Source organism: Mesoplodon densirostris, chromosome 2 (genome assembly GCF_025265405.1).
Source record: "Mesoplodon densirostris isolate mMesDen1 chromosome 2, mMesDen1 primary haplotype, whole genome shotgun sequence".
NCBI lineage: Eukaryota > Metazoa > Chordata > Mammalia > Artiodactyla > Ziphiidae > Mesoplodon > Mesoplodon densirostris.
In genome coordinates this window covers 8,533,983-8,542,116 of record NC_082662.1, presented here as the reverse complement: position 1 = coordinate 8,542,116, position 8,134 = coordinate 8,533,983, and the positions used below count along the sequence as shown (strand labels likewise).

The 8,134-nt window shown below is 59.6% G+C and overlaps 1 protein-coding gene across 2 annotated transcripts; it reads left to right on the top strand.

The window, feature by feature from the left end:
• Positions 1–1,603: 1,603 nt before the first annotated feature.
• On the top strand, positions 1,604–5,604 carry SRM (spermidine synthase). Of its 2 annotated transcripts, XM_060088963.1 has the most exons (8): positions 1,604–1,859; positions 2,439–2,559; positions 3,029–3,121; positions 3,892–4,045; positions 4,672–4,755; positions 4,864–5,009; positions 5,092–5,214; positions 5,316–5,604. In XM_060088963.1, the coding sequence occupies exons 1-8, from the start codon at positions 1,693–1,695 to the stop codon at positions 5,334–5,336; spliced, it is 909 nt and encodes a 302-aa protein (XP_059944946.1). In that variant the 5' UTR covers positions 1,604–1,692; the 3' UTR covers positions 5,337–5,604. The 2 variants fall into 2 exon arrangements, with proteins under 2 accessions (XP_059944946.1, XP_059944947.1); XM_060088964.1 differs by lacking the exon at positions 3,029–3,121.
• Positions 5,605–8,134: the final 2,530 nt, after the last annotated feature.

The following is an 8,134-nucleotide window of genomic DNA, read 5'->3' as shown; positions in this document are numbered from 1 at the left end:
CGCTTCAGGATGCACATGCTGGAGCAGCTTTATTCAACTTGGGGGAGGGATGGGATAGACTTGATCTTCCACTGCCCCACCCCCGCCCCGCACAGTGCCCCAGGAATGCCAGGGCCCCCATCTGGGCTCAGCTGTGCAGTGCCTGGAAGAAAGCCAAGGCAGCTGACTCCACTGGGTGCCTGGACCCACATCCTGGCCTCCCACGTCCACTCAGCCTGTTACTCAGTGCTGCCAGCTACAGGCACCGTCCCTAGTCTCATGGAGCTTACAGTCTGGCTCAGGGTACACAGAAGTGAGCAGGCTGTCACAGCTCGGAGGCGTAGACGTCTTGATGTGCAGGCTGTGGTGTCAAGTACACGGCTGAACCCAGTCAAGCCTGTAGCAGCTGATGTATTGGTTGATGATCTCATCTGCTGTGTGATTCTGACCCTGGGTCGGTAACAGTTCCGTGGGAGCCACCTCCTAGCAATTCTTTTACTGCCTTGGCTCACTTCCCCTTTAAAAGGAGTTTAACCCAACCAAGGCTCATTGATGTAAGGCTTGAGGCTTGCACTAACTGATAAACACCAGTGTGTTTTTCACCTGCGGTTAAGGACACAAGGCTTCCCAACTCCAAGCAGAGGTTGCAAAACATCACCCAAAAAACATCCCTGTCATAATGTCACCAGTAGCTTATTACCAATTTCATCTCCCTTCCCCGACATGAGAAGAATGAGGCATGTAGAGCAATTAGCATTTAATATTTGGTAATTAGCATGCTTAATATGATTCAGAGAAGTTCCTTGACATTTTCATAAAAACAGAAAGCACATTCCCCACCCACCCACCCTTCAACGAGCGAGGCCTAGTTTGGCAAAAAAACAAAAAAAACAAAAAAAAAAAAACTGTGGGCCAGTCCTTTTTGGTGCTGAACATGCATGTGTTGGCCTCTTTCGGGACCCTGCTGGTAAATTTAGAAACTCGTTAAGAACTTTCTCATTCAGCAGCCATACGCTCATGGATCACAGAATCTAAGGGGAAATGGCTAAATCGAGCTTAAGTCGTGGGGCTGTGATGGTCCTTCTCAAGTAAATAAAACCCTCGTTGTGCCCCCGACAAACCACACACACTGCTGAAGTCCAACAGGGAGTCAAATTCGGGGACGCGGTGAGAGATAACATTCTACTCCGTCGCTCCAGCGCCAACAACGTAACTCTTCGCCGGACAATGTAGCCGCCCACTCCGGAGTCTCCAGCCCCAGGGTTCAAGCCGGCGGTCCGCACGTCCCGGCGCTCGGACACTCCGCGCCGAGCCCGAGATGTCAGTTCAGGTTTCCCCTCCGGAGTCGGGTACCCCTCGCTCCCTCTCCGCGCCCGTCGGTGCCTCCCCAACCCCGGCCCACGTGGCCCCGGGAAGCAGGTCGCACTACCCTGCTGTCGCCGACTGACAGCCGGCCGCAGCCACCGGGCGCCGCGCTCCAGCGAGGCAGCCAATGAGCGCGCTCGGAGTGCCGGCGGGGCGGGACCGCCGGGCCGCCGAGCGCTCGCGCCGCCACTGGAGGGCTTGGGGCCCGCCCCTGGCAACAGGCCCCGCCCCGCCGGCAGGGTTAGGTTGCGGCGCGGGCGGCGGGGAGGAGTTGGTCCCGTTGTGCTGCGGCTCCGCGCGGCCTGCAGTCCCGGGCCCGCGCCCCGCGCCGCCCGCCCTCCCGCCGCCATGGAGCCCGGCCTTGACGGCCCCGCCGCCTCCGACCCCGCTGCCATCCGTGAGGGCTGGTTCCGCGAGACGTGCAGCCTGTGGCCCGGCCAGGCCCTGTCTCTGCAGGTGGAGCAGCTGCTACACCATCGACGCTCGCGGTACCAGGATATCCTCGTCTTTCGCAGGTACCCCCGCCCGCCCGGCCCCGCGCCCCGGAGCCCCGGCGACGGCTCTCAGCCCAGATCGCCGGCTGCCAGCTGCCCAACCCCAACGCAGCCCGCCGGGACTCCTGCCCCGGTCTCGGCCCAGCCCGCCCCTCTTCCTGCCGGACCCCTGTCTTGCGCCCTTTACCTCCGGACGCCCCCGGCCGTCTCTGCCCGCTCCTGTCCCTGCAGAACTGTCAGAAGTTCTCGTAACTAGGCCCGTCTCTTCCCTCCGTCCCCTCCCCACCCTGCATCCCGTCTCGCCGGGCTTGGGGGGCCGGCGTTGCGGGCGGTCCTCTTCGGCGGGGAGGGAGCCGGAGTCTGCGCCGACCCGACGCGCCGAGCTCCACGTGTCAGTCCCGGACACGTCAGAGCCGGGACCCCGAGTCCAGCCTCCACCTAGCGGGCCTGCCCGCCGATCCTCGCCACGTGTCACCCCTTAGGACTCACCCCTGGAGCCCCTCTGCAGGTTGGGGGAGATTCTTCTCACCCAGGGCGAGTCGGGGCACGTTGCCCCTTTCCCGGGGAACCCAGATTCCTGACTGTCACTCCCACCCGCAGTAAGAGCTACGGTAACGTGCTGGTGTTGGACGGTGTCATCCAGTGCACAGAGAGGGACGAGTTCTCCTACCAGGAGATGATCGCCAACCTGCCTCTCTACAGCCACCCCAACCCACGCAAGGTACTCCCATCCCACCCACATCCAGCCCTGAGGCCAGTGATAGGTCCCACAGAACAGTGCTGGGGGCCGCAGCTGCGCTCAGTGCTCAGCTCAGGTGTTTCCCAAACGGTTTTCAGAGAAAGTGCTAGCAAGGACGAGGGGGCTAGTGGGGAGAGAGCCACCCATTTTACAAGGATTGGGGGCTGACAGCCTGGCTGAGGCCTGGAGCTTGAGAAGGAGCAGTGCTGGAGGGAGTTTCCAGGAAAGGGGGACACATCGTGCCAGGTTCCTAGGGCAGGAGAGCTTTTCTAAGAGTCGAAAGTGAAGTAATGAGGCTTGTGGAACAGAGCAGCGGAGAACTTGTTCCAGGTGGTTCTGTCTGCTCAGCGCAGTTTGGGGGGCAGGGAGGCCAGCCACTGAGTCCTGCTGGAGCCTGTTTGGTGGGGCTGGTGCCCAGGGCCCCGCTCCTGGCTGACTCTTCCCCTGGCAGGTGCTGATCATCGGGGGCGGGGATGGGGGTGTCCTGCGGGAGGTGGTCAAGCATTCCTCCGTGGAGTCGGTGGTCCAGTGCGAGATTGACGAGGTGAGTACGCAGAGCTGGGCGGGGTTTGGATTCAAGTCCCAGTTCTCCCTGAATTGGCTGTTTACCCTTGGGCAAGTGGCTTAACCTTTCTCGGCCTTGTTTCTTGGTCTCAAGAACACCTTGGAGGGTTCAGTAGGCACACCAGATAGTAAAGCACCTGGCACAGAGTGGGTGTGCCACTGATGCTAGTTCTTAGTAAGACTAAGAGCTGGTGCTTCAGAGAAGTCCCAGGGGACTCCAACCACTAGTGCACCTGCCCTTTACAGCAGCCTGCTTCAGTGAGCATCTAGGTTCCGGGTTCAGTCCCTGCCTCCTTGGAGCTGATATTCTAGTTAGGAGGCGATATCAAAGGGTTATCTGATAAAGGAATGTGAGAGAAGGCATAGTGGTGAGGAAGGTCCCTAGGGTGTGGGTTGATGCTGAGGTCTGAATGAGAAGCAGCTGGCCACGTGGAGACAGGGAAAGGCTCTCCCGGTGGAGGCTGGAATTCTAACCCTCTGAAATAGCAAGAAAGCCACTCAGCTGCGGTGGCTGGGTCTGGGGAGCGGCAGCAGGGGTGGTGGAGGTGTGGGCCGAGCTGCAGGCGGGAGCTAGCCCTCCGGGAGGTACCAGACTGCTCTCTGTTTTACAGATGTGGAAACTGGGGTTCCACAAAGGGAGTGTCTTGTCCAAGGTGACCCGGCTCTGAGAGGGGGTCCCACTCAACTCTGTCTGGCTCCAGGGCCCCCAACCCCCGTGGCCCAACCTGTTCCCTCCTGTCTCCTCCCCAGGATGTCATTCAAGTCTCTAAGAAGTTCCTGCCGGGCATGGCCATTGGCTACTGTAGCCCAAAGCTGACCCTACACGTGGGTGACGGTTTTGAGTTCATGAAACAGAACCAGGACGCCTTTGACGTCATCATCACTGACTCCTCAGACCCCATGGGTAAGCAACGGATGGCCTGGGGCCTCTGGCAGCCACCAGAGGGAAAGCCAGCCTCCCCCTCTGTGTCCCAAGTCTGAGTTGCGGAATAGAGGACACAGGGGGCCCCAGAATTAGTGCAGCTCTTTTCCCTTCTAAGTTGTCACCTCCCCACTCAAACATGGCTCAGCAGAATAGGGGGACTGGGTGACTGCACAAAGTTCACCAGTTGGTTGAGGACCTGGAAGAGAGTGGGGCTCTGGGCTTGGGCCACTGAGGCCCCAGTTTCCTCTTCAGCCTCCTCTCTGCTCTTGACAGGCCAGCATCAGGGTGTGCGGGGTATCTAGCCTTAAACCAAGGCTCAGGGTGGAGATTCCCCTGATGCAATGCCTATGAGCATCCCCCCAGGAATGGGATTAAAATGTGGAGCCCCCTCATACTAGGGTACTGGATCCCTGCCCCTCTCAAAAGCACCCTCTTCATAGTTGGTTTCTGAACTCTACAGACCTGGCTTCAGTTCTCAGCTCTGCCCCTGGGCAGCTGTGAGGGTCTGTGTGGTCAGGTGACAGCGGCCCTTGCCGCCTCCAGAGCCAGGCTCAGGCAGTCTCAGCCGGAACGTTCCTTGTCCCTTATCCCCTACTCCCCTCCAGGCCCTGCTGAGAGTCTGTTCAAGGAGTCCTACTACCAGCTTATGAAGACCGCCCTCAAAGAGGACGGCATCCTCTGCTGCCAGGGTGAGCGGGCCACCCCGCGGGAAGGGGCCGGCTGGGGCGGGAGCGCGGCGGGGTGGGGCGGGGGGAGCACCGCCTGCCCAGTGCTGACGCTGCCTGACCGGCCCCCAGGCGAGTGCCAGTGGCTGCACCTGGACCTCATCAAGGAGATGCGGCACTTCTGCAAGTCGCTCTTCCCCGTGGTGGACTACGCCTACTGCACCATCCCCACCTACCCCAGTGGCCAGATCGGCTTCATGCTGTGCAGCAAAAACCCAGTGAGCTGTGGGCTGTCCTGGGGGCGGGAGCGGGGCAGGTGGGCACGGAAAGCGCTCTCCTGAGACCCCCCCTTGTCCCCAGAGCACCAACTTCCGGGCGCCCGTGCAACAGCTGACGCAGAAGCAGGTGGAAGAGATGCAGCTGAAATACTACAACTCCGACGTGCACCAGGCAGCCTTCGTCCTGCCCGAGTTTGCCCGGAAGGTGAGCTACCTGCGGAGCAGGGAGACCCAGGGCTCCCTGAAGGGCCCCTTTGGCCCCCTCACAACCCAGCACCCTCCTGACTAGGCCTCGTGTCCCACCAGGCTCTGAATGATGTGCACTGAGCCCACGTGCCGCTGCCCACGCTGCCCAGGACCTCGGCCAGGGAGCCTCCGGGGCGCCTGGGCCCCACCAGCCCTGGACAGGACCCCCGCTGGCTCGCCCACCAACCGAGTGTTACAGGCCCCAGAACGCTGCCCGGCCGGCCCTGCTGGGCGGACTGTCTGTCTTCCGGTGTGTGGAGTTCAGCCTCCAAGCCTATACCAGCTGTGTACAGCATCCACCCACCTTCTGTCGCCCCTCACTCACCAAACACGTGTATTTATAACAAAATGCTGAATCGTGTGTCCCTGGACTTCAAACGGGCCCAGGCAGGGGCTGCATCAGCCATTAATGGGTTCCCCTGTGTGCCAGACCCTGAGCTGGCCCTGCTGTCTGGCCTTCAATTGTCTGCCACGGGGGTAGGCAGGCCTGCGTCCTTGTGTAACCGTGAACCGGCCCCTTGAGCCCCATGGTGCCCAGGGATGCAGCGGTCATCAAACTGGACCCAAGTCTGTCCTGAGAAGCTTCAGCCTTGCTTCACCAAGCCCCGCACAAGGCTGGTGGTGATAGGCCCATGGGGCCCGGGCTGGGGGTTGTCAAAATCAAGGGCTTTGCTTTCTCTTGGGGCTGCCCGGCAGGGTCCTCAGAAGACTCTGGGCCGGGTCCCATCCTGGGGTGGGTGCGGACGTGACCCCAGAGGCAGCTTTGAGGAGCATGATTGAGGTCTGGTTCCCTGGGCCTGCAAGTCAGGTGCCTTGACTCGGCTCAGATTACAGACCTGGGCTCAGATCCTGCCTGCCCCCCTCGTGAGCCTGCCCTCTGGTAAGTTCCTAGAAGCTTCCCCCAAGTGTTGAGAGGTTGAGAAAGCAGGTGTGGGCGGCTACACAAGGACTCTGTGGGCACGTGACTGTCCCCTCTCCAAGGTGCTGAACCGTCAGGCACCTCGGTCCTGCTGACTGCGGGGACTGAGGGTCTGGTGTTGGGACAGGAGCCACCACAACAGGATGCAGGCTGGGGGAGGGGGCCTCCAGCCCCCTCCTAACTCGGGAGATTGGCCCCTGCTCCTTGCAAAAGCCGGCATCACCTCCCCCACCCCACACCTGCCCTCGGCAGGGACGTGGTCAGGGAATGTGTTAACCTAGGAGACTGGGGCTGGCGGGTTGGGGGCCAGCGTGGGTGTGGGAACCCTGGTGGTGGTTCAAGGATACTCCCAACCCCACTCCTACCCTGGACACCCACCTTGGAGGCCCCACTCGGCAGGGGCTAAGACTGCAGTCATAATAGGGGTGGGAACAGGGGTCCAGCTGTGCCACCAAGTCCTCGAGGGGCCTCAGGCCAGTCACTCGCCCCCTCTGGGCTTCCCATGCTCCACCCTCACGAAGCCCCTGGACTGTGAGCATGTTTTGGGGTTCACCCCTGGTCAGCAAGTCTGATCCCAAGCTAACCTCCCCATTCCAACCCCCCGGTCTTCCCCCTCCCGCGGAGGCCTGGTGGAGTCAGGACTTGGCTGGCAAGAAAGTACCAGGCAAAGGAGCACTGGCGACGGCCAGTTCTGGAGCCCTGTCCCGTCACCTGCTTGAATTCCTTTAACCTTGACAAGGAAGGCAGGAAGGAAGATACTGTTAATGCCACACAAGATGAGGTGACATGCCTGAGGCCTTACCAGGCAGCGGGCCTCCCAGGAGCCACTCCGCTCCGTGGGCCTCTGCAGCTCAGCCAGGGGACCCTGGGGCTCCCAGCAGGGGCAGCTGCCTGGACTTCCACTCTCAGTGGCCCTCCTCCCCATGGCTCATCTTACTGACCAGGCTCCAGGAAGGTCCATCATGAGGATGACCCAGGGAGTGAAGGTAGGCAGGGAAGAGGGGTGGTCCCAGCGCTGGGGGTACTGGACCTGGGTCACACTAACTCTGTGACTTGAGCTACTCACAACTCCTGACTCGGTCACCCTGTCTGTAAAATGAGAGCAGTGGTCCTCACCTGTTACAAGGCTTCATTAAGGAGCACATGTCACGTCGTTCTCACTGAGCTGGTGGAAATCAGGATTTCTTCTCGGCAGAGGAAGAAGAGGGCCCAGGTTGCCGAAGTTGCTGCAGGAATGCCTGACCTGGACTAGAAGGGGTCTGCAGTGTCAGTCCCTCCATTTCCCCGACTTTTAGTGGAGTCTGCGTGCGTGTACCCACCTGGAAAGGGTGGGCGTTGAGGACAAGCACTGAACCCCACAGCTGGGTGGATGTGATTTGGACACAGACTGATCCACAGAAGCAGAAGCAAAAGCGGGCGTTCTGTGGGGATGCGGCCTGAATCCTCCAAAATTCCAGAAATCTGGAAGAGGGCCATGAACAGGCCCAGTCTGTGGCACGGAGAATAAAATCAATCCTATCTAGAGTTCTGAAATTCGGGTATTAAAATCAGCCCTGCCCACAGATGTAGAGAACAAAGGTATGTACACCAAGGGGGGAAAGTGGCTGGGGGGGATGAGTTGGGAGATTGGGATTGGCATATATACACTAATATGTATGAAATGGATAACTAATAAGAACCTGCTGTATAAAAAAATAAAGTTTAAAAAAAAATTAGCCCTGCTTCCCCGCCCCCGACCCCGGTTTAAGGATACAAGTAGTTCCCATGCGGATTGTTAGGAGAGAAATAGCAGCCCTGCTGTGCCTGCTTTTCTCCCCGGAGGCAGCCACGTTTACCTCTTTCAGCTGATCATTTTGGTCACGCCTCTAAACAATATGCTTGTATTACTACTTCTCGATTTGTCAGTTTCAGTCATAATTGTTGATTTTCCACTGGGGAACGTGAGGATTTAGCTCTTTGC